At 39.2% G+C, this 26,825-nt stretch overlaps 1 protein-coding gene across 2 annotated transcripts in view; it reads right to left on the bottom strand.

Moving 5' to 3' along the window:
- LOC122792927 (spectrin beta chain, non-erythrocytic 1-like) overlaps positions 1–26,825 on the bottom strand; it is a 1,986,067-nt gene that overhangs the window by 148,647 nt on the left and 1,810,595 nt on the right. For both annotated transcript variants that reach the window (XM_044060498.1, XM_044060499.1), the window contains 3 exons: positions 20,126–20,210; positions 8,865–9,061; positions 6,933–7,066 (listed from right to left, as the gene is read on the bottom strand). In XM_044060498.1, coding sequence (XP_043916433.1) covers positions 6,933–7,066; positions 8,865–9,061; positions 20,126–20,210 — 416 coding nt within the window. The remainder of the gene's footprint in view (positions 1–6,932; positions 7,067–8,864; positions 9,062–20,125; positions 20,211–26,825) is intronic.

Here is a 26,825-nt window from a genome sequence, read left to right on the forward strand (position 1 = left end):
CACAGGCAAGACAACTGTTAACTTTTTCTGAAATCGGTTAGAGCAAGAAAAAAGGATCCCCAACGGGGTACTTAGCTTTAGAAGACTTCAGGATTATCAACTTGAAAAACAAAAATTTCAGATAGCAGCCAACAGGCACTTGTGAACTGCTTCTGCTTCAGGCTCCTCCTCGGCAAGAAAGACTGATGTAATGGCATTGGCTGCCTGTTTTTATACCCCTGATGACCTGACGTCATGGAAGAAGTGACAGCATCCGATGCAGAAATACTAAGACTCTGGTATTCGGGCTGACTGAGGGCTACCTGCAGGCAGATAACCCAAGTGTGATGACTGCAACAATGAAACACGAAGAACATTATCTGACCACAACCTTTCTGCTGTTCATGTTTTCACATACATAATCTAAAAGACATTACCCAAAAATCTTTCTCCTTATAGAAACCTGGCTCAAAGAATCAAACCTCCTAGTCAACTCCAAAGAAAACTATTTAATGCATTTTACCTCAAAAGGTTGCCAAAATCAAAAGCAGTCTTTCACCATAAGGTCAGCAAATAATGTTGTCATTGAAACTGTAACTCACAGTAAACTTGTAGATGTTATACGAGATGACAACCTCAAATGTGACCAGCATATACTGCACACCATTAAATGTACACACCAGAAAGTAGGCTCCCTTTATAGGATCAATGGATTCCTTATAGATACTGCAAGAAAAAGTCTAGCCACCACCTTCTTATTGCCATTTCTCTTGCATGCTACTCTTATCTTAACAAACTTAAACCGTACTCAAAGAAAGAAACTCTCCTCCTGTTACAACAAAATAGCTAAATTTGCCATCAGTCTCCCTCATAGGACCCACCATTGCCTTAGCTAAAAGCAATTAAACTGACTTGAACTGCACAACTACTTAACATATTCACAACTAGCAGCAGCACACAAACTCATCTGTCATCAAGAAAAATGCCTGCACTAAAAAAAACATTTTACTGTCCTACTGTCCACCAAGGGACCCTCCACTCTAGTAACAAATTCTTGTTACTTACAAATAAGTCAAATAATGTTGCAGGAGCCTTGCTCTACTCCCAATACATTGCTAAACTATAAAATAGTATCCCCACACAAATAAAAGTCTCCGACAAACTCAGTAGTTTTAAACCATTGCCTAAGCAACATCTTAACCCCTCCTGGTCCTGCATGTGCTCATCTCAAGGTTGAGACTGAGTTCACTGTACAAAACTCCAAATACTTTCCTAAAACAGAATACTCTCAACCTGTCACTATAATGACAAAACAATTTTTATACACAAGTTGCACGTGGGCTTTCACTAGTAACTTCTACATCTGTAGACTCTTAGAATGTATAAATGTAACTACTGTATCTGTACAAATGTAAATAGAAATGCAACTATTCTCTGTTTAACTGGAACTAAGTATAATGCAATGTAAACAAATGGACTTTTTCTCCCCAGGCTTCCGGTGAAAATAAGTATTACCAAGTATAACTTTCCTTGTAAGTAAAAAAAGAAATACATTTTAATTGTAGATGACCTCAGTTTGGGGAGTTGAAGCAAGACCTTTAGGTTGCTGGGACAAAGGACAGCATCTCTCAAAGTACTGGACAATGGCTCCATACTGAAAAATGCTGGAGTAGGGAAGGGGGGGACCAAAGCATCCTTCATGTGTACTTTAATGATAACTGTGGTTGTTGGTGCTGTCATCCATGTGACCTAAAGGTCAGTCAAAATGAGAAAGAGTTGTTCTGGGGAGCAGGCCTTCCCCAACAGGTGATGTGGGGTGCTGGTCAGATGACACAGACTATGGAAATGAGAGGGCAGCTTTAGACTTTGGCTTGACAGTCTGCAGGCATGAGTGGCAAGATGCACAAAGGAAAAGGTTCAGGTTTACTAAAGTACCTATAAAAGGCTAATTTACATAAAATACAGACCTTAAAATAAAACAAAACAGAATGCAATTAAACAAAATAAAATTGCAAGACCTGGTAATCAGAAATCAGACATAACCCATCTCCAGAAAGTATTACTTACATTACCCCTTAAAGCCACTTGGCTTTGGAGACTCCCTGAGGCACCCCAGCAGTAAATTCTAAAGATGTGGTCCATGTTAAGTAGACAAATGAATTCTGAAGGATTCCTGTTGCATATTTACAAGCAGTGACCCCATGACGGCTGAGATCATGACTGCAACTCTTTTGGGTAGGTGGAACCCAAGTTATGAAGTGTCAGTAAACTAAGTCCAGAACTTAATAGATCATGATCTAATTGGCAGCCTCTGCAGACTACTCTGAACCTGTATAACATGATGGTACTGTGAAGGTAATGCAACAAGTTGTTTTCATCCAAAACTTTGCCATATGCATTACAAAGAAGCAATATAAGGAGGTGCAACACAGTTAATTTCGTGTGCTTTTTTTGCTGAGAAGTACTGTTTGCACTGAATTTAACTACCATGTTTTAGAGTTATTATCTAGTCTAAGTGGACTCCATTTAGTATGAATCTCTTGTGTCATGTTGCCCTTGCTAAAATCTATTGACCCAATGCAGGTCTATCGGACTTATTGACCATTTTGTCTTTTGTGTGGTACTGTTACATGTGTTGCTAAAATCTAAGTAGACTGCATCTACATCCCTCTTGTCTGCTTACTGCTCTGCTTACTGTCACCAAGAAATGTTGTTATATTTTTTGGCATAACCTTTCCACCGTGCATCCATACTGCCTTGGATCCAGTACCCTGCTGTATTTCACATATAACAAATTTATTCCTTCTGAATTGTTTTATAGTTCTCTGTAATAGTGATCATACTCACAAGTTGATAGTTTTTCAGCTTCTGTCTAGTTTTATTTATTGTAGATGGGTGGAATTACATTTGCTGTTTTCCATTCATTAGAAACTTTACCACCTTAACATCATATTACATCATATTATTCATATTATATCACATTATATATGTTGACATTATTAATTAATAACTTTGTCATATATAACTTGGTGTTGAATTTATTGGAAAGGCGACATTCTATGAAATACAGACTGAGTATCTTTTCCCAGATGTTCAGTTCCATTGGCATGAGCATCAGAAGCATCTGTTGAATGACGTTGAAGGGACAGTGTTACATGTAGGTGGAGACGGACGTTGTGACAACCTTGGATTTTCAGCTAAATACTGCACCTACAGTATGACGGATTTAGACACAGGCTACATACTGGGTGCTCCCGTAGAGCAGGTTTGTGAAGGAGTGGCATCAGTGGTACTGGAGAAGATCGCTTTGTAAAAGTGCATGAGAAATGTATTTAGTAACGGTTTGACTAGCGGTGTAGTAGCAACAGATGGGTATCATGGGATAGCATCATTAACGCATAGTGAATTTAAGCAGATACAACCTTAGTCTGATATCTGACATATATGCAAAAGTATTCGAAAAAAAATACTGTTACCTACCAAATAAAAAGGAAGAGAGGATTTAATGCCATTGTGTTGCAGTATTTGAAATTATTTGTTGTGGTGTATAGCAAAGTGTGATGGGGATTCAGTATTACTTGTGAAGAAATGGTTGTCCCTGTCATTTCATGTGACTGACCAACACAGTGAATAGGGTGCTACAAAATATGTAAAATGTCCACACAATACCAGTTCCTTGATGGAGCGATAAAAAGTGGCTATAAGGAGGGGAATGCTACAGTTCACTGCAGAAGATTGTAAGTAACCCATTCCTTTTAAAAGATCTGAAGCACACTACAAAGTGTTGTCATACTGGAAATCTGAAGGTATTCCATGCAGTGCTGTGGTGTTACTGTCCAAAGTTAGAGCACTTCAGCTACAGAGGCATGAAAGCAAGAACAATGTTAGCTATTTTGGACCACAATGCAAATCAAAATAGGGAACATGTAGTTATTAGGTGCCCCTCTAACTGCTGTGGGCCAATTGGTGAAAAGAGGTACAGAATAGTGTAGCCCAAGGCAAAGCAGGAGTGGATAGCAAAGCCTACATTTGAAGGTAGGAAGTATGACTATATCTATGATCTCATGATGAATGTGGTCTCTGCAAAGAAAGGTAGTCTTATTGTAGAGCCTATGGAAGTACCACAAATTCCCAAAAACATAGCTAGATCTGAGCGGCCTGAGAAAAACACTGTCACTTCACAGCTACTGTCACACTTTTGCAATAAGTAGTCAGGTACCCATAAAGAACTGTAATTTTAATGAGTAAGTAGTGCACAAAAAATTGATTACTGTATAAAATAAGGACATACAACCAAGCCTATGAAGAGGTTGGTGGAGCCGGAATTATAGTGAGTATAATCCTTATTACATATTATGAGAGACAAACATTCTTAGGTAGTCTGCATGACTTTGACAGCAGTGACTAATCTGACTACAGTGTTTCTTTAGAGGAATTAAAAGCAGGAAGAAGTGCTGACTACACTTGTGGGCATGTCAACCTGATAAGCATATGACATTAAAAGTTAATTATTTCTCATTTGTATACGTGGGCCAAGTTTTATTCATAGCAGTTAGAATATAACGGCATGCATGTAATCACTAGGCTGTGCATAAAACTAAATTAGGCAGAAGAAGAGTCTGCATATGGAATGTATGGTAGTATCTGCTTCTGGGTGGTGAAGTCACTTTTAATGAGAAGTACGTGGAAGTATCTATCACACTGATGTGCCATGCAGACTGAGGGATGTTATAATAAGACCATTAATTGAAACTGTGTCATGGATATTGCATTTGATTGTTTGTTTACTCTTCACCCATGTCATCAAGCATAACTGTAAGGCTTGCTCTTATCCTGTTGAAAGTTGAAATGGATTACTTGTTAGTGTTTTACAAAGAAGCAGTTTTGGACAGACTGAATTTTTCCTCAGTACAGTTCTCAACATGTTTTTCACCACCATTGAACTTTGGCAGTCCTAGTGATGAATAAACTTTACTGTGACACTGACCAGTTGTGACAATGGGTACTGACAGTTGTAATTCATGCATAACAGGAGATCCTTGATTACTGTGTTACTAGCTGTTTGAACAAGTACACAATTCTGCATCATACTTTTAGATGCTGGGCATTGTAAGACCAAACTTTGGAATATGCATCTTGCAATACATCTGATAGTGATGATGTTTCATGTCTAAGTAGAATATAGCCATGCATGATGTAAGGGTAGTACAACTGAAGTGAAGAAAAGTAGTTGATGACATGAGGCTATAGAGTGCAGGCATGGGCGGAGCAATCATTCTGTCTTGAAACATGGCAATGTCATGGATCCTAACAAACTGACTAGTTCCCCCTGTACTTCCACGTCCCCCCACACAATAACATAATGTACCACCAAGTGCAGGATATCCTGTGTACAGACTCCTTTCTTATAAACTAATCCAGACCATAATGACCCTCTAATACATCAGTGATCTTGTCAAGGTTCACATTTACTTATCCCAAACATATACCTGTTTGGCCACCACATACCTCCTGCAGCACATGATTAGCTACATATTCCTTACTCACACAGTGGTTCAAGAACTTGGCCCCCCAGTTGTACTGAATGAATATTATTCTCTAGCCATACACAGGGGTCTCCACTACACAGCAACAAACCCCTCATTCTCCTCTCTGCTGTGTTTACATATGTGTGTTTTTATAAATATCTACATCTATAGCATTATATCCATCTATATACTGTGTGTGTGTGTGTGTGTGTGTGTGTGTGTGTGTGTGTATATATATATATATGGGTCTATGTTGCTTGACCGAAATCTCACAATCTTGATCAAGCAACATCGAAACCCATTAAAGCTAAAGTTGACTAGATCGAAAGTGCACTTTCACAAAAGCCAGTTCTCCGAACTGGAAAAAAAAACAAAACAAAATTGGATTAAACAGTATTTTGCAGGGGTCAAGCACTGTACCACCCACACCCCACCTACTTATATATATACTAACTCCTAGATCGCACTACAGTGGGGAAAAGAATACATTTCCTTATCCCCAATGTAAAGCGCTTCAGAGAAATGGCTTTTGCGAAAGTGCACTTTCGATTTAGTGCACTTTCGCTTAAATGGGTTTGATCTTCCGGTTGTCCCCTGTCGTGCAATCTTGGAGTTGGTATATTTAATTTATGGGGGGTGTGAGGGGCACAGCCCCCCACTTGGGGAAACATAGTAAAACAGTGTGTGGGATATTACTTATAGTTGCTTTGTAGTTTTCAATGTTTTGAGATTTGATGTTATGACTTTTAGATGTTTTGAAGTTCAGATGTTATGGTCTTGATGTTTTGAATTTAGATGTTATGACCATTCAATGTTTTGATAGGTAACTGTATATATATATATATATATATATATATATATATATATATATATATAGATAGATAGATGGGATTACCTGACTTTGTCAAAATCTCAGTTCATCAAATCTCAGCTGATGCTCAAAATATCAAAATCACACTTTATTGAAGCAGAACAAGGAACATTTTTCAACGGCAAGTAATTTGTGCAACACAGTGAAGTTTGCCCTTTTCCCAAATGCAGTGTGATATCGGAGTTGGTATATTTAATTATGAAGAGTGTGGAGGTGGAGGACGTATATCAACCCTTGCTGATAGCCATGTTGTGGAAACAGGTTAAATTCAATACAAAGCACTTAGAGTGATTTTGAGGTGTTAAAATAGGTCACAAGACAAAAGAGTGAAAGAAACTGATTTTTTTAGTTCTAGGGTGGAGTTTTCCTTTAACCAGAGAACAATGCAGGCTTCTTTAGTGAGAAAGCATCAAACAAGCAAGAAATCTACTAAAACTTCTGTCTAGCAATTGGAGAAAATAGTTTGTGTTTGACCTCAACTACAAAAGGTAAGAATGTGAGTGAAACAAGACTTAAAATGCAAATAAATTATACATGCTGTTAAAATACTTTACCTTTCTGTTATTGCAGTGGTTTCGCTGCTCTCCACTTCATTTTCTATCACAGGCTCTGGCTCTGGTGTTGGTGGAGTTGGAGGCCTCTTCCTCCTCTCCTCTTCCTCTAGGCGTTTAATTTCTTCTTCTTCTAACTAATGAAGAACACAGATTAAATTTAATACAAAAAACAGAAAATATACAATAATAGGTTCAAAGGTTTATAGATTAATACTAGGCTAACTGCCCTTGTGGGCCATTTTAAGCCTAGCCAATTAACCCATGTGAGAATCAAACCCTGTACTTTGTGTCTGTAAGGCAAATATCTTAACCATTATGTCAACCTCCATCCAATAAACAGATAGTTAGACCAGACAAAAATAATACAATGCAGATAATAAAACTCTGTTGCAGGCTTTTACACTGCTTTTCATGAATAAATCATCTGTTACTGAAGTATATGTCATTTTTTTAACAACTGCCTGGTGACTAACTCAAAAAAGACTACAACATGATATCAAAGACAGAACTTTTCTTTCAAAAGTAAAAGCCTAACTACAAGCAAAGACGAAATGCTTAAGAACAGACCCAAAAGTAATGACTTATTCATCATTTCCTAGGGATACTTGCTCTGTGCGGTTGATAAAAGTATATAATGACTATAATTTTGCAGTTATATCATTACCTAAAACAAGTATTAGGTAACACAGTATATTTAAGAAAGTAACTACAGACTCTTTCACCATTAAAGCCAACTACTCAGGAAGACAAGAATTACCAAAAGAAAAACAATTAAAATACTATTAAAGAACCCTGCCCCATACCTCCAGGTATGAACCTTGTTGCATTCAAATGCCTGTGTTCTCTGTTCACCTTGGAAGGAGCTCATATCTAGTACAATAGTTTCTTTGCAGGGTTATTGGCATAACCCAGTGGTATACTTTTATCAAACATCACTTGGAAAATCCTCCACCCCATACATTTATTTTATGCTGCATCATGTAGCACACATCTTACTTTTGGTGTTTTGGGGGGGGGGGGGCTGTCACACAAGTAACAAGTAGAGGACTTCCTCATATCCATCTGCTGAATATACATTTGGAAATTATCCATGCCTATGACAATGAACGCCTAACAAATAAAGACACAGCTAAATGCTATATCAAGAATAATTTTAACACAAACTGAGATGTTAATGTTATTTTTATTATATTTATATTTCAATTTTAGTTGTCTGTCAGTTGGCTTAGAGGATTAAGATGTTATCAAGATGTTTCCTGTGGTCCAGTGGTGCAAGGTTTGATTTCCTCAGCCTCCATTGCCTATCTGTGTGACTCTGAGCAAGTCACATAACCAGACTCTGCTCCCGGGCTGAGTCTAAGAGGTCCATGAACATCACTGCTCTACCCTGAGAAACAATTGCAAATCAAATAAATACAATATGCTGTACTGAACATGTCTTGCACATTGTGCCTTAGACATCACAAGTGAGCACCTATCATCACTCCTGAAGCTTCAAGGATAAACTGTGCATTAAGACAGTAAAAAGGCTTCTATCTACTTCTCTGTGACATGAATTTGGGGTCAGATACTGGGTGAGGAAGGAGGAAGACAGGAAAATCAAAGACCGCCCTCCATCTCAGATGGAAAATTTTCTTTGTTGATGTTTTAACTGACCACACAAAATTCCACAGATCTATGGCAAGAATGCTGCGTTACACTATGCTTGAGGGCTCTAAGAACAAACAATGGAGGACACCTGTCCTAAGAAGTCGAATTTGCTAAACAAGCCACACATCAAGGGTCCTCACCCAGTCTGAGTTATAAAGGAAAGGGGGTATAATCACAGTAACAAGCCACCAGTGGACCCAATTCTGTGGTCAGTACCTAAGAAAGGGAGAAATATGGCTTGCTTGTTGATACAATAGAAACAGAAATTAAAGAAAAAGTCACCGTTGTGAGTTTTTCCAATGCTAAAAATCGTTCATCCCAGCTTGCAGCTAATTTTTCAAAGGCTTCATGACGTTTGATAAGTTTTTCAACTTCATCCACATTACTTCCAAGTTCTGCCCCTCGAACAATTGGTTCCTGGCTAGAAAGCCAAGAATCTGCTACGGTGGCATCTCGACTGAACAGCAAAACTTCTCTAACTGAAAAACAAAACAGAAAAAGGGAAGAAAATCATATAAGTGACTCAACCTACTTCCAGAAGAATGTGCAGTGTCTATATTCTTGACTTGCATCATACAAAATCATTATTTATCTTTAAAAAATGTTTAATGACACCTTTGTGCTAACACTTTGATTTCTTCCAGTGATATCTACGATACTGTAGGTACTTCATTGCTCAACTATCCCAGCTGTAAACCTGCTAACCAAGGAATTTCTGACCCAGGTCTTGCATGTCTTCCCAAATGTTTCAGTGGCTTTCCAGTGCTAATAACTCTGTGGGAATTTCTGGTTTAGGATTAAAGCTTCATGAATACTCAAAGACAGCCAAAGAAAATGATCATGCAGTTTTCTGCCTCTGAGGATAAATATGCAGTGTCAAGCAGCAGATATGATGAGGCAATTTTAAGCCCTGTGACTAAATATTCGCCTCCAAGATGAAGGCTAATAATGATCCCATGTCACATAATCTGCATTTAGAAAAAGGAAAAATATATTAGTTACAATAATTCTAGATCTCTTAACAAGGTCCATCATCTGTAACCAGCAGGAATGCTGCTACAGACATTACAAACACTTGCAAACTGCTTTGAAGTCTTCCATCCCATCATGCATCTTGGAGGATTACTTCTCCAGATCTTCTGTTAAAATGCTTTCATTGTAAAGAAACAGAAAAAAAAAGAGATCAGGTAAAGGAGATTCCAAGCCAGATGCACTAAAGGTGGGCAAAAGAGAGAGGGTTTGGTGTGGGGGATGGACCTTCTTAAAAAATGTCACTATGATAAGTACATAACTTTCTTATACAAGTCTACACTGTGAAACCAGTTGGATACAAATCCTAGATAATATACCTGGGTAAAGTTCTCATGGGGACATAACACACATAATGGTGTCCCCAAAGAACTAGACGTGATGTAAACCTACCAACATCATTACAGAAATAAAATATCTTTCCTATTTGCATACATAATCAGTGCCAGTGGTGCAAGAGGTAGCACACTCTCATTTTGTACTGGAAGACAGCAAAGATGCGAGTTCTACTCTCAATCCAGCTGAGTGGATAGCTGACATTGCTGTGCAACATTCAGGGGGGTACTGTACTCCTCAGTGTGTCATTTTTCAGTTGAGATGTTAAATCAAGTTCCTATCTACTTGGATCAGGTGGATGTAGAAAATTCCAAGGAAAAGTAGGAGTCTTTTATTTACTTACAAAAAAAACTGTTATTTACAACATATTTACAAATATTTACAAATGTACAAATATACAGATTTGCAAATAAATTTACACATATTCATGACTTCCTTTACAATCATACTAAATTTTCACCATAAACCATGAAAAAAGAAACCAAAATACAAAAACAATAGCTACGGCTACAGATAAAAAATCAAGAATTTATTTCTCTCTAGCGCCTCGGCAAGTCACCTTCACTAGAGTACCAAAAAAACCCCCAAAACATTCAAAAAGACATGTTAAATAACCACAACAATAAAACAATCAACATTAATTGATGAATCACATACTTCCAATTACACTCCCTATTTAAACCTTTCGGGTTTAGAGTGTTATACTTTAAAATATAAATGGTTTCCTTATATAACAACTTATCTTTAAGACTTACTCCTTCACCCATATGCAAAATTATTTGTTCTAAAATAGAACCGTTTAACAGAAAAGCATTACTGTTATGGAAATCTTTAAAGTGGAGAGCCAGAGGACTTTCAAGGTGTACTTTTTAAAGTCTCTAACATATTCCTGAAATCTAACTTTAAAAGCCCTCTGGCTCTACCCAATATAAAACAACTTACAGGGAAATTGTAAAACATAAACCACTCCTTGAGTGTTTTTTTGCACTAGATTGGCTTCATAGCAAAGAAGGATACATTCCCTGACTACGACCCAGATGACCCAAGTTCCAAAAGAAGCCTAGGCACTAGAAGAGCAGATGAGGTACAGGAGTGACAAGGTGATGTCTGCCCACCCTTCCCCGGAAGGAAAGGAAAATACCCAAGAGTGCTAGCGGTGTGCTACTGTCATGACAGTCACCAAAACAACAAGGAAAAATGACAATACACTACTTATTAATCATGCTAATGAGAAAGGCAGGGTTATAGAGGAGTACATCACTGTGAGGGCAGAGTCAGTTTCCTCACAATGCTCATTGCATGCCTACCCAGACTTGCTAGCTGGCATGTAGATAAGTTAGAGTACAACTCAGCCCAGCAGGAATCCAAACCAACAACCCTTCTGTATGTAGCATGGCTGATGCTGTAGGAGTCTTCACAAGTTTTCCGGACTGTCTGTTAAGCTTACAGCCTTCAGACGTCCAGGATGTCTGACTGCATTAACTCCTTGTTGAGATTTACTAACTCTCATACACTTATTGAGATGACTTTCTAAGGGAAGTTAATGACTGATCACTTCTGATCATACAGAAGCTTGGTCTATAATCTCAGAATACATTGTGGAATGTATGTCACTTTTTTTCTATTACTGATATTTATTTTTAACATTAGCTTTCACGATCTGATGTTAGCTTCCTCTTGCAGTAAATTCTAGACATTGACTTTCAAACAAACCCACATCAGAAGCTGCCTTACAGTCCAGCTAGAGATCACCTCTTAGTAACCTATAAGAAGCAGAACAGACTGACAATGCATGAAGCCTTTCTGGCAGTTTGGTGCAGAGATTTAGGATAATGTGCTAGTAGAACTAGACACTACAGTAGTCCTGAGTTTGAATCCCACATCTACTGTGTGACTGAGCAGATTACTTAACCAGACATTCTCCCAGACCTTCCCTGAAAAGGGACAGCGTGCTGAATGAGCTTACTTGGTTAACAAATGGGTATTATCATTATTATAATAAAAGTCTTCCAAACCTATGATCTATCTAGTGAGAAAACACTGTACCTTCTTTAAATCGTTTTACATGATCCATTTGTTATGAAGTGATGCAATGATCTCTCTCTGGACTGACTTGATGTATTCTTCACTGTTACATAGGCTACAGAATAAGCTTTTCTGACCCTGTCTAGATACATAGGTTCATAGGTGTGCACTAGCCTAATGGCCCTGTAGCCTTTACAAGCCTAGCCCATAGGATTACTCTGGCATCGTGCCACCCAACCTTAGTTCCCAGTGCCTCTGTCGAATAAAGCCACTGGAGTGATCCCCAGGGTGAATTTTCTATTTCCCATCCACTCATCAAGATTTCTCTTGAAGAGGGCCAGTGAGGTGCTCTGCTTGACATGCATGGAAAGTCTATTCCATAGCATGGGCAGTCTCTGGGTTATGAACCTGTCCCTCCAGCATGTTCTGTTGATTGTGGTAATAAGGTTGAGGTCTCTGGAGAGTGTGGTGCGGAGGGATTGGGATTTCTTTAGATGTAGCACTTCCAACAGAGCTGGGTCAGACATGGCTTTGTAAGTCAAGCAGAGATCGACTCTAAGTAGGTGATATGAGACGGAGAATAGTTGGAGTTTTTTGAGTGTGTCCATATAGGACAAATGTTTAAGGCCTAGGATCCTCTTTGTGAGGTACTTTTGCGGCCTCTGCAGTTGTTACAGGTGTTTAGTGAGGTACATGCCAATTGGGGCATTGTACTCAATGATTGGCCTAATGAGGGAAAAGTACAGGGAGACAATGACCTCTTTCTTCCTGGATGCAAAACCCTTAGTAATGAGATGTGCCACATAGAAGGACTTTCTGACCACAGTGGCAATGTGGTGGTCAAAGGAAAGGTTGCTGTCATCCTGTGTTCCCAGATCTTTTATAAAGCCTTCTGCGTTCAGTGGACTACCATCGATGTGGTAATTCATGGGAACCATGTTTTTCCAAAGGGGATGATGACACATTGTTTGGCATTGAGCTTAAGGCCATGGTTCTGACACCAGTTGTTGGTCTCAGTGAGGCCTTTCTGTAGGATGTCAACATCACTTGGGGAGTTAATAATAGCTCCCAACTTGCAATCATCTGCGAACTTTGTCAGCCAGAGTCCCTTTGTGTTGGCCTGAACTTCAGAGATGTAGATACCAAACAGGAGAGGACCCAAGACCGAACCCTGTGGAACTCCATGTGTGACTGGTCGGCAGTCTGACTTGGAGTCAGCTACTTTCACACAGTTGGTTCTACCTGTGAGCCAGTTTGCAACCCACCTAGTGATATAGGGGTTGATGCCTAGCTTAGTGAGTTTTTCTATGATTCCTGAGTGGGGAATGGTATCAAAGGCCTTGGCCAGATCAAGGTAGGCTGTATGAACCACCTTGCCTTCATCCACAGCTCTGGTGACTGACTCAAAGAAGTCAACCAAGTTCAGCAGGCATGATCTACTCTTCACAAAACCAAACTGTGTGGGATCCAGAGTTTGGAGATTCCCTATATCCTTGTTTATTAGGTCCATGATGAAGCGTTCCATAGCTTTGCATATCAGACTTGTCAGGCTAATGGGACGATAGTTCCCAGGGTCTGTAGTCACTCCTCTTTTGTGGAGAGGGATGACTGTAGCAGTGCATCATTCAGTAGGGACAAAGCCTGAGGTGAGGCTGTGACTGAACAGGGCACACACAGGTGAGGTGCCAGTTCACTCTGTAGTTCATGTAGAACACAGCCAAAGATATGTTCAGGTCCCATGAAGCTGTATTTTTGGCCTTGGACAGTGCTGTTTTAACCTGTGCAGCAGTAATACTGGGTGCCTAGCAATCTACTGGTATTGTGACTGGTCCCTTGGGGAGGGGGTAAAGCTGGTACTGAATCTGTTGGCCAGTATATTGGTAATATCTATTGGCTCGGTATAGAAGGTACCATTGTCTAGTAGCTCAGAGCAAATCTGGGTATTGCCGTGGAGATTCTTTACATAACTATAGAAGGCCTTGTGGTTGTCTTTACTATCTGCTGCAATTCTGTTTTCATAGCTAGCTTTAGAGGATTTGATGAGGGATCTCAACTTTTTTGTTGAGACTGATAAGGGCGTTTTTCCATTCTTTGGACTTCACCTTATTCCACATCAGTTTCCTCCTTCTGTTGTAGAGATTGTTTATGGCAGGGGACCACCAGATTGGCTTCTTTTTTTGGAGGAGAGCGTCTTGGTTCTATTGGGTATGGCTAGATCCATGCATTTGTGTACGTATTCGTACAGTGCATTGGTGTATGATTCAGAAGTCATGCAACTGATCTTCATTTGCATGGTTGCCATGAAGTAAGCCACCTCTGTTTTTAGGAGCCCAAAGTTAGCTTTAGAGAAGTTTTTCATGGTGGTTACCTTTGCAGGGGTGGTGCAAATGATGTGGATTTCCAAGGTGATTAGTTTGTGGTCAGATCTAACCAGGGAGTTGACTATTGGTGTAGAGCAATGGTTGCCGATGTTAGCAATGACCAGGTCAAGGATGTTGCTACCTCTAGTGGGGGTAAGAACGAGCTGGTCCAGGGCACTGGAATTAATAAATTTCAGGAAATGTTGGGCAAATGTATTGGTACATGAGTAGCTCTCCCACTTAATGGAGGGGTAGTTGAAGTCGCTCACTATGAGAGTGTTAGGTTGGACCCTAATATTCTCTAGGGTGCTTAGGAATGTGGAGTGTAAGTCTTGGGACATGGCTAGGGATCCATAGCAGGCTATGACCTGAATCACTGTCTTACCCAATGTTAGCTGCACCTGAAGTATCTCAGATGCATTATGTTGGGCTACCAGTCTGGAGGTGTGCACATCCTTTATGAATATGGAAACACCACTGCCTTTGGAGCTTCGGTCTAAGTTCTGGGGCCGAAAGGTGTGGAATGAGTTAATGGCCAAAGTTCAAGCTGTTTACTACTATCCCTACATCTTTAATGATGTTGTTTTTATGACTGGACCATTGATTATATAATAATATCTTGCATTTCTTTTGCCAATTCTCATAATGTTAACATTTACTCTCATTAAAGGTAAAGTCATTAATACTGTGCAGACCATCTTAAAGAACTTTAGCATCTTTTACTGAAAATAGGTTACCCAGTTTGCAATCACGGGTACTTACTAAGCTTTCACTCCTGGAGACCATTGAGAAGTCTAGCCCAGGCCACAGATCCCCAGTTGCCCCCCCAAGCACTGTCTGGTTAAGTGACTTAAGGTCACACTGTAGGCAAATGAGAGCTGAAGGACTCAAACCCTGTACCCAAGGAACCACAGCAGAGAGTCTTAATCCTCTGTGCAAACTGCAAGACTCATTAGCATATTTGGTTATCCACTGTCCACCATTCACTTTTATATTTGAGAAGAATAGTTTAAAAACATAGGTACACTAGTAGAGAGTGATGTGAGACAGTAATGCTGACCCTTAATGGGACAGTGAAGTAACTCCCTAGCCACCCTAACTTGCTGCATCCTATGGATTAACCCATTTGGTCATGTCATTTTACCCACTGAATTATGTACAGACTGACATTTGATGTTTTTACTTTATCTTACTGACCCAGTAGACTGCCTTCTGCATAGAACAGCTGAGGAAGATGCTGACACTCTGGGCAAAATAAGCAGCTGGATACAGCAGATTTCTTGTTGCAATGGGAAACCCTGTACAAAGTTACCCCAGTTTGTAGCAAATAAAAAAAAAGCACAGGCAGCTAGATGGTGATGACCTGACAGAGAAGTTCGTCCAACCTTTACAACTGACCTGAAACCCTTTGGCACAGACCAGACAACAGGTCACATTTTTGCGCAGTTGCACAGAAACCATTCCTTGTGCCATTCTCCACCATACAAACAGACAGGAAGGTCCTCTATCACAACAGAAAGAAAGATGGAAGAAAGGTAAGCCCAGAAGAGAGGTGGGGGGGTGGCAAAGAATGGAGGTGCAGATCTCTTCTGTAAGGAAGAGGCCTTGGATCAGGGCCCAGCCTCAAAACCTCTCTGCCTCCTGCAATGAAGGAATGAGTAGGTCACACACTGCTTGCTGAGCTGCCCTGCTAGCATTAGACTGTGTGAGTTAGAAGACCCTGGTTCATGCCAGGGACAAGGTGGTTAAAGAACCACTAATTTCTTCAATATGATTATTTTGTAAGACGTAATTTACAGTTTGATTTTTATTAATGAACTAGGTGCTTAACATAATTCAAAAAGTGAACATCACACCCTCCACACTGTGAAGTTTCTTCTTGGTTCATATCTTCAATACTCTGATATTAGTATGGGTTTCTAGAGTAGAACTAAAATCACTGTTTGCTTTAGATAATGGCAAAAGCCAGAGCAGAAGCTCTGATCCTGACATACTGGAACTGCTCTAGGACCATGAGGAAGGCATCCTCAGACAGGTATTTTCCTGAGATTGCCACCATTTCAAAGCCTTCTGTAAGGATAAGTAAACAGTAGTAGCTTCAAAATGCTTGCACATTCTCTGGCCATGGGATTTTGCATACCCACTTAAAGAATCTCAACTACCCCACCATTAACTGGGAAAACTATTCATGTACCAACTCTTTTGCTCAATGTTTTCTGGAATTCATAAATTTCAACACCTTGGATCAACTTATCCACACCCCCACCAGGGGCAGCAATATCCTAGACCTGGTCATTACCAAGATGGGTGACCGGTGTTCCACACCACAGGTCAATTCCTTGTTGGTCAGATCTGACCACAAGCTAATCAGCCTAGACATCTACATCCTGCCCCCACCACCATTAGGGAAACCACCGTAAAAAAATTTCTCCAAAGCTAACTTCACGCTTCTTAAGACAGAAGTGGAAAACTTCACATCACCCATACAGACGGACAATAGAGGTACAACTGTTGAATCCTACACAAATGCACTTTATAAGCACTTACACAGGTACATGGATTGGATTGTGCTATCCCTAACATAACCAATATGCTATCCTCCAAAAAAAGGAAGCCAATCTGGTGGTCCCCTGCCATAAACAAACTCTACAACAGAAGAAAGAAACTGTTGCAAAAAAGAGTAAAATCCCATGACTGGAAGAACTCCCTGGTCAGCCTCAGTAAGAAGCTGAGATCCCTCATAAAAGCCTCCAAAGCTAGTTATGAAAACAAAATCACCACTGATTCTAAAGAGAACCACAAAGCATTCTATAGCTATGACAAGAATCTCAATGGCAACACTCAGATCTTCTCTGAGTTACAGCACAATGGCACTAAATATACAGAACCAACTGATATTGCCAACACCCTGGTAGATAGGTTCAGTGCTAAAGTTACCCCCCCCCACTCACCCCCTAAAGGGCAAATCTCTATACCGGAAGAATGCAAAGTTCCTGTAATCACAGCTGCACAGGTAAAAACCACACTCTCCAAAGCCAAGAACACAGCATCCATGGGACCTGACAACATCCCATCTACATGAACTACAGAATGAACTGGCACCCCACCTAAGCACCATGTTAAGTCATAGCCTCACCTCAGGCTTTGTGCCCACTGAATGGCGTGCACCGATGGTTATACCACTCCACAAAAGGGGAGCCACCATGGACCCAAGGAACTGCTGCCCCATTTGCTTAACGAGCCTGGTCTGCAAGCCCATGGAACGTATCATCATGGAACTTAAAAACAAAGACATTGGTAATTTCCAAACTCTGGACCCCACCCAGTTCAGGTTTGTAAAAGGCAGATCATGTCTCCTAAACCTGACTGACTTCTTTGAAGCAGTCACCAAAGACGGAGAAGAGGGTAAGATGGTTCACACAGCCTATCTAGATCTCGTCAAGGCTTTTGACACCATCCCACACTCTGGAATTATAGATAAACTCACTAAACTAGGTATAAATCCCCATGTCACAAGATGGGTTGCCAACTGGCTCACTGACAGAACTCACACTGTGAAAATAGCAGATTTCAAATCCGACTTCAGACCAGTGACAAGTGGAGTACCACAAGGTTCAGTCCTGGGTCTTCTCCTGTTTGGTATCTACTTTTCTGAAGTACAAGCTAACACAGAAGGTCTTTGGCTAATGAAGTTCGCAGATGACTGCAAACTAGGAGCCATAATTGGAACTCCTAATGATGTGAACATCCTACATAAGGACCTCACTGAGACAGATACCTGGTGTCAAAGCCATGGCCTCAAGCTCAATGCTAAAAAGTGCACTGCCATCCCCTTTGGTAAAAACTCTGTACCCATGAGCTACCACATGGGTGGTAGTCTACTTAACACCGAAAGTGTGATAAGAGACCTTGGGACACATGTGGACAGTAGTCTCTCCTTTGATAATCACATTGCCACAGTAGTCAGGAAATCCTTCTACATGGCACACCTCATCACAAAAGGTTTCTCATCCAGGAAAAAAGAGGTCATTGTTCCCCTCTACTTGTCACTCATTAGACCCATTAAAGAGCACAACGCCCCTTTTGGTATGTACCTCACAAGACATCTACAACAAGTGGAAAGGCTGCAGAAATACCTCACAAAGAGGATTACCATCCTCAAACAGATGCCCTATGCAGACTGTCTCAAAAAACTCCAGCTTTACTCCATTGCAATTCGCCTACTCAGAGGCGATCTCTGCCTAACATACAAAGCTATGTCAAACCCAGAGCTACTGGACATGCTCCACTTAAAGAAATCCCAATCCCTCTGAGCTACATGCTCTAGGGACCTAAACCTTGTCACCACAATAAAAAGAACATGCTGGAGGGAGAGATTCCTGTCCCAAAGACTTCCCATACTCTGGAACAAACTACCTATCTATATCAAACAAAGCTCCTCATTAGCACTCTTCAAGAAAAATCTTGATGACTGGATGGGAAACAGGAAATTCACCTCGGGGATCACCTCTGTGGCTCTGCTTGACAGGGGCACAAGAAAATAATTTTCTTGGGTGGCAAAAGCCAGGGTACGTTTTTGGCTAGGCTTGTATAGGCCCTAGGGCCAATAGCCTAGTACCTACCTATGAAGAGTCTGCAAAACATGCTTTGCACACTACACCATGAATATCCTAGATGATAAGGAGCTTAAACTCTGGATTCTACAGACACAAATTCAATAAGGTGAATCAAAAAAGCACCTTCAAAGCCATAATAAAGAGATATGATTAATAAAAATTTCTAAAAGGATTTTTCAATTTGCAACATCTACAAACTTTATAATACTATAAAAAGAGATAGCACAGGACTTTTACTCTTTGAATGGAGTAAAAAAAGTTAATAAACTAAACAAACTCAAGTTTTTCCTAGCTGATAAACAACTCTCATATATCACCATTAAGAGACAACTGGTGAATGCTTTTAAGTCTGAGGAGAGACCTGACAATATGGCTTTATAATAGACACAGTCCTCTCCCATTAAGTAATGAAGGTGCCAGATCAAGACAATGGATACCAAAAGACCGCCTATTCAAAGGCAGCTCTGCTCCTAGACACAAAGTCCAGCTTGCACTGTGTGCTAAAGGTGTAGGATGTAAATAATGTTGTGACAACAGGGCTTTCTCTTAGTGAAGCACCAAGCCTGAAGCAAAAGACAAAAGCTCAACAATGGCATAATAACCCTGATCAATTCTGTCACAACTATTCTTGCTACACCTGAACAAGTTTGAGATGTAACATTTAAATATGGCATCCCTCCCTTGTCTTTATGAAACAAATGAACCCCCTATCTAACCACTTAAGTATGCAAAAGGCAACTCCAAGTCACATTAGTCTGAAGTACAGAGAATAACTTTTTTTTGCTTGTGCTAGAGGCTCCTGAGAAGAAATCAAACAGGTACGCACTTTGAGTCAATGTGACAAAGCACCATTCCTGATCAAAAAGCTTCATTGTTCAGAAGTAAGGGGTGACCTAGTCCTATGAGAAAAGTTGAGCACAATAGGGAAGCAGACTTCAGTATAATGATAATGGACAGGGTTCATCAGCCCTTAGGAAAGAGAGACTTGAAAGTAGCATTACTGGTGGGGACCTCAACTAAGAGTATCCAAAGTGATTTCAATGTTCCCACATTTCATATCATAAGCGGTTGCTTTCCACTACATTTTTTTATTATGAAATCTCAAAGAACACCCAAGGACATTTAGTAAACATACTTGTTGACTACATAGTTAAAGTGTGAAATATTTTATTCTTACCGATCTGCAACCAGTTCATCTTCTCTGTCCACTTATCGCCAATTTCTTTCCTTTTCTCCTCCAACTGAGCAAGTTTTTCTGAAATCTAAAGCAATGAAGTTTATTGCACTATGTGTTCTAACACATGCACAGCAATGTCAGACACAAATCAGTAACAACATTGTTTTCATTATTAAGACGTGTGTGCTACCACTGGCAAAGTATAACTTTTTAATTCATTGTTTTCCATGTATGAGCTACTAAGATGAAGAGCTTGTTCCTGACAATAAAGTCAAAATATCTTAATCAATATGTAAAGAACAATGCAAGATTATTAAACCAAAACAGATGACTGCCAACGTGTTGCTGAAGACTACGAAATGTGTTAGATATATTACTGAATACTGTTAAGTTTCTTGCTCAAGGGTTTCAAACTATGCAGGTGGTGGTAGACAGCATTTAAAACCTCATTTCCAATTTCTGACTTCAGCACCAAAGACTTTAACCATTAAACTATACTATCTTTCTTATACCAAAATGTGTTTCAGTCCAGTCTATGCTAAAACTTGTTTTCTTAATAAAGTGTAAACACATTCAGTAATCAAAATTGTAATTTCACTTGATATCATAAAATGTTCCATGACCACTGAAACCAGCTATTCAACTTACTCTCATCATAGTTTCTAGCACTTCAGTTTTATTCTATTAATTCACAAATTTACTTAATGCTGTTCAAATAACAATCCCCCAACACACACACACACACACACACACACACACACACACACACACACACACACACACACACACACACACACACACACACACACACACACACACACACACACACACACTCAAGTTCAGCTGTCTGATTTTATTTAAATGTCTTACTTTCATAATTTCCATGCATTGAATTCTAAATTTCTAGATGTGGAGAGATTAGGGAACATTGGTGTAAACTACAGTGGAGCAGAATTAAACCCAGTAAAAGAAAGTTTTTTTTCGGACACCGTTATGAGCATGAAGTACACTAACAAATCAGGGTTTATGGGGCTTGAGATAGATTACACAATAACTCTTCAGCACGCTGTGCAGCATTATAAAGACACACTAGCACCCACTTCTCAAAGCAAATTAATATGACATAATCTAAATACTAAAAATAGTTGAATGTGTGGCCAGAGACAATTGTAAAATGGACAAAACTAAAATAATGCAGACTACCCAACTGTGCTCAACTAAAATACTGGTTTATTAAAAGTGTTAAATCCATTTGTCTTGTTCAAACTTTACTAAGGCTACCTTAGAACAGATATCATTAGAATACTGCCTCCTTGTAAAACATCTTCTACAATCACATGGTTAAAAATCAACCAATCAAGGTAGACATATACATAGACAGAATGAAAATTACAAAAAGCTGGAAAAATGCTCGTAAGCCTTACAAAATTAAATCATCATATCTTAAAAGAGTGAAACAGATTAGATTGCTCGTTTTAAAGAGACTCGATGCTTAAGAAAAAACTCCTAAATAAAATGTAAGGAAGCAATAATGCCCAACGGGGTGTGTGTTAATGTGTAATTAATGCCCACCCAGGGGTGTTGTGAGGCCCGACACTGCAAGTGGAGGGCCTCTACAACCTTGGAAGGGCATTAATTACACATTAACACACACCCTGGAGGGCATTATTGCACTTAGAGAATGGGCTCTCTGTAAAATTGTTGTGTTTTACTTACTTATGTTTTTTTTAAGTTCTATTTAATTTTTTAAATATGTTTTTGATGTAAAATAGTTCCTCTGCTTAATGTTTCATACTTGCTGTAGTATATGTTGATGGTGTTGAAGAAAGCATTTTACATCCAAACTATATTAAAAAAGTAAAAAACAGTACTTAAAAATATATAAGTAAGTAAAACACAATTTTACAGAGAGCTCGTTCCCTAAGCACTGGCAGAGATCATTCTCTCTCTCACACATGCTACCAGGGGATCGTTGGTTCACTTTTGCACTTCACTTACTCACTCACTCTCTCTCTCACACACACACACACACACACACACACACACACACACACACACACACACACACACTACTTTCATGCACACATTCACTCATACATGCACACAGGAACACACACTCCATCGATCGCTCTCTCTCTTACTCTCATATACACATACAATCTGTCACACATGCTTTTTTTTTTATTTTACACTCGCTAAACAGCAAAAGCGCTACTTAGTGAATGTAAAATAACAACTCACTCTCACTTTCACTGACACACACACACACACACACACACACACACACACACACACACACACACACTTTTTTTCTCTCTCTCTTTTCTGTTTTTGACATTTCACATTCACTAAGCAGCAGGAGCTCTGCTTAGTGAGTGTAAAATAATGGCATCCGTTTGTTTTTTCTCAGTCTAAGCTCCACGATGGCTTGATAAGCTGCCGTGAAGCGTCAAACTCGTTTTTCACCAGGCATTACTTGCAAATTAATACCCTGCTGGAGAACATTGGTTCTCCAATCAGGGTACTGATGTACGGTAAGCGCATTTTCTAAACAAAAATAAATCAACCAAGTGATAGGAATCATCCAATCAGAATAAACACTTATTAGCTACTCAAACTGAAAACAAGCTAACAAATCTTTGAATCTACTGAAACACTTCAGTAAAACTGAAAAACATTTCTTTAAGAAAACTTGAAATAAATGACTGTCAATACAGACTATGTGGAATAGTTACTTGTTTGATCTGTCACAGTTTCTATGATGGGAAATCACTAGTAAACAGCCATAGATAACATCGTCATGCAATCAGGAACAAATCATCCTAATATATTCTTTGTGAACATACACTGGAATGCATTAACTGTAAAAAGTTTCTGTGTGTGTGTGTGTGTGTGTGTGTGTGTGTGTGTGTGTGTGTGTGTGTGTGTGTGTGTGTGTGTGCGTGAGTGTGCGTGTGTGTGTGTGTGTGTGTGTGTGTGATGGTTTGATCAGATTTTATTACTTGATGCCAGTTCTGGAGACCAAGACAGCCTATTAGAAATGAAAGAAATCAATTGGCAAATCAAATTTAGTGCCAGTCACTTGCCTGGTCTAGATGGTCATTTTAGTATAAATGTTCAAAACTGAAACCTATAAATTCAATAACATAATCCACAAGGCACTTGACATTTATCCTAATAATCTGGCATTTTAAGTGTGCATCACTATTTTATGTGTTTGCACATAATAACCTTGTTCTTACATGGTGTTTTTTTTTCTTGTGTTTTTATGAATCCAAAAAGCAAAAGCTACTTTTACAATATCATCCGCAAGGCATTTGTTATTTATTGTACCAACCAGGCACTTCATATGCATTGTGTTTGCTTGCATATTTGTGCATATTAGCTTTGATTTACATGCTCTGTTTCAATTGTTTCCATTCAATAGGTAACACTTTAAGCATTAAGATTTAACTGTTTTTAAATGTATGGTACCTATTTCCCTTTCAAATCATTTATTTCAGGATTTTTCTTAAAAAAGGTTTCTGAATGCACTGAAATTTTTAAGTAGTTTCAGAGCATTTTTAAGCATGTTTCGGTATGACTGGCTAAGGAAACATTTATTCTGACTGGTTTATTCTGGTCATATCTTGCTTTTCCTTTGTTTGCATTAAATTAGGGGATTCATAAACAGCATAATTAAAGTCTTTTTAAACATTATGTTTAAAGGTGAGAAATGTACAGTTGTGTACCTACCATAAATGTAGATGTTCGAGTGTATTCACTGTTGCAGTCATTACACTTGGGTTATCCTGCTGGCAGGCAGGGGTATAAAAGATGCAACCAACGCCATTTTTCTTTAGTTTTTCTTGCCTCAGATTTTTATTTATTTATTTTTTTATTTATTTTACATTTGTTGACCGGGCTAGTCTGGCTGGATACATGTCCATTTTCAGCAGAGGCCCGAGGAGAAAAGCTCCACTATATACTGATACATTACATAAAATCAATTACTATAAGATACAGCTTATAAGGATCTAAGAACTAATTGAAAGCAGAATATTAACAATACAGAAGCATTTTTACAGAAGTGTACAGTTCATAGATTACATCATTTTTACAGAAAATGTCTAATACTTAAAATACTAAATACTGTAAAGAATTCCTAATCCCATATTGTTACAAAAAGCAGGAGTAGTAATTTAGTAAGGACAGAAAAGGTAGCACAATACAAAGGTTTATAACAGGGAGGATAGTGGGAGGAGAGGAAAGGAAAAGAGTAGTAGATACGGGATAGAGGAGTCCAAGTGCAGAGGCTAGTCTAGGTAGGATCTGAAGAGATAGGTTAAAATCAGAGTAGATGAGATGATAGGGTAGAGTGAAGAAAGTTAGTCAGGTGTACTACAAGAACAAAGCCAGTGTTCTTGGAAGTACAGTTTAATTTTATGTTTGAAGAGAGGCAAAGAAGTAATTAGTGTTATATCCCTAGGTAACAGATTCCATATCCTACCTACAGAATTTGTGAAAAGAGAGTTGCCAGCTGAGTTGTTGGACTTTGTAGAACTGATCAAGAGTTTACAGGAGGATCTAAGGGAGGTTAGATTGTTGTAAGGGATTAATAGTTGAGAGAGTGTAGGGTTGTTTCCAGGTTGGTGCAGTATTTTGTGGGCAATAGTGAGTTGTGAGACTGTAAGGTAGTTTTGTAATTCCAGCCAGCCTAAAAGTCTCAAATTGTGACAGTGATGGGTTCTGAAGGGGTTTCCTGTGGCTGGCAATGTTATTGTAGCAAATGGCTAGTTTGTTTAGGTTAGCTTTCTTAAGGTTGGTAAAGATTGGAGATGCATAAGATAAAGTGGATAAGAGATGAGAGTGGCGATAGTAGCTCTGGTAGCTGGGGTTAGAAAGGTTTTTATACGGTATAAGGATCCTATTTTTCTGTTAACTGATTTGATGGTGGTGTTGATGTGATGATCAAAAGTGAGATTATTATCGATAGTTATTCCCAACAGTTTAGTTGTAGAGTCAGGGGTGATGACAGTGGCATTATTAGACAAGATGTTGAAGTTTAGTGGGAGGTCCGAGAGGTTGGGGAGAAGAGAAGTAGTTTGGTTTTTTTAGCATTAAGAAGGAGATACCGTCTAGTAAACCATGTTTCGACAGTGGTGAAAGTATTTTGAGTTAGAGAGATTAGATCTGAACAGGAAGATGCTGAGCAAATAATGGTAGAATCGTCAGCATATTGGATACAGGTAGCTTGAGGGATTACTGTGTGAAGGTCATTTATATAGAGGAGAAAAGAAGAGGACCAAGAATAGAGCCCTGAGGGACTCCAATGGAAATGGGCAACAATGATGAGATATGGTTATCCCAGAGAACAGCTTGTTGTCTGTTTTCCAGATAAGAGCTAAACCATTTAATGGCAAGATTATCAAATGAGAGGGATTCAAGGATGTGAATTAAAGAGGAGTGGTTAACCATATCAAAGGCTTTGGAGAGGTCAATGAATAGAGCAGAAGAGAGAAGGTTATTGGTTACTATTGATAGTATCTACAAAGGAAAGGAGAGCAGTGGTTGTACTATGATGGGGTCTAAAGCCATGTTGACAATTAGCTATAATGTTGTGTAGTGAGAGGTATTGAACAAGTTGCTGATGTATACATTTCTCCATAATCTTTGCTAAGGGTGAGAGAAGAGCAATTGGTCTAAAGTTGGCGTATTCAATAGAGTTACCTCCTTTGTGTAGAGGGATAATATGGGAGATTTTCCAGACATCGGGATAGTTCCTCTTGGATTGTCCTATTGATGAGTATAGATATTGGGACTGCAATTTCTCTGGCTGCCTTTTGAAGATAAAGAAGGAGTTTGTCAGCAGAGGGAGTACAAGGTTTCAGTTTGTAAATAAGTTTATAGATGAAAGAGGTAGGGATAGGTTAAAAAGAGAAGTTGTGACCAGTGTCTGTTAGATTGTTTGGGGATAGAAGTTGTTAGTGTTCAGTTGTCTAGCAAGAGCTTGAATAGATTCGAAAAAAAGAGTTAAATGCATTTGCAGTTAGATGAGGTGTTAGGGTCAGCATCGAGGGTGAGGGAGTTTTGGTTGTTCCTGGTGACAGGAGTCTATTGACTGATGACCAGAATTGTTTGGGTTTATTTAGATTGGTTTCTTGAAGCCTATAGTAGTACTTTCTTTTGTCAGAGATTATAGCTTTTCGATTCCTAAGCTGGGTGAAGTAAAGAAAGTCAGAGCTGTTTCTATGGTTTCTCCATTTGGCCCAGACTTTATTTCTAGAGAGTATCAGTTTCTTAGTTTCAGGAGAGCCATGGAGCTGTGTTTGCTTTCATTCTAATCTGGAGCATGTCTGTCAAGAATGGCAAGGAAGGTTGAGTTAAAGAATAATACAGCATCATTAAGTGGAAGTGATTTTAAGGGTTCCAGTTACAAGATTTGAGTTCATTTTGGAATTGTTCAATTTTAAAGTGTTTGGTAGATTTTTCTTATGTTAGGTGGGTTTAGACAATCGGTCTTTTTCTAATAATGTAAGTTAAACAGTGGTCACTGAGGTCATCTGGCATAGTTCCTACTTTATAAGTAATATTTGTTTTGTTTGTAAGTATCCAGTCAAGGATGCTCTCTTTCTTACTAGACTTATTCAGTCTTGTAGTAGAGGTGATGGTTTGGGTGAAACCATTTAGGTTTATGTGAGAGGAGGGATTTTGAGTGTTA

Source organism: Protopterus annectens, chromosome 2.part0 (genome assembly GCF_019279795.1).
Source record: "Protopterus annectens isolate FY-2018-M chromosome 2.part0, PAN1.0, whole genome shotgun sequence".
NCBI classification, from domain to species: domain Eukaryota; kingdom Metazoa; phylum Chordata; order Ceratodontiformes; family Protopteridae; genus Protopterus; species Protopterus annectens.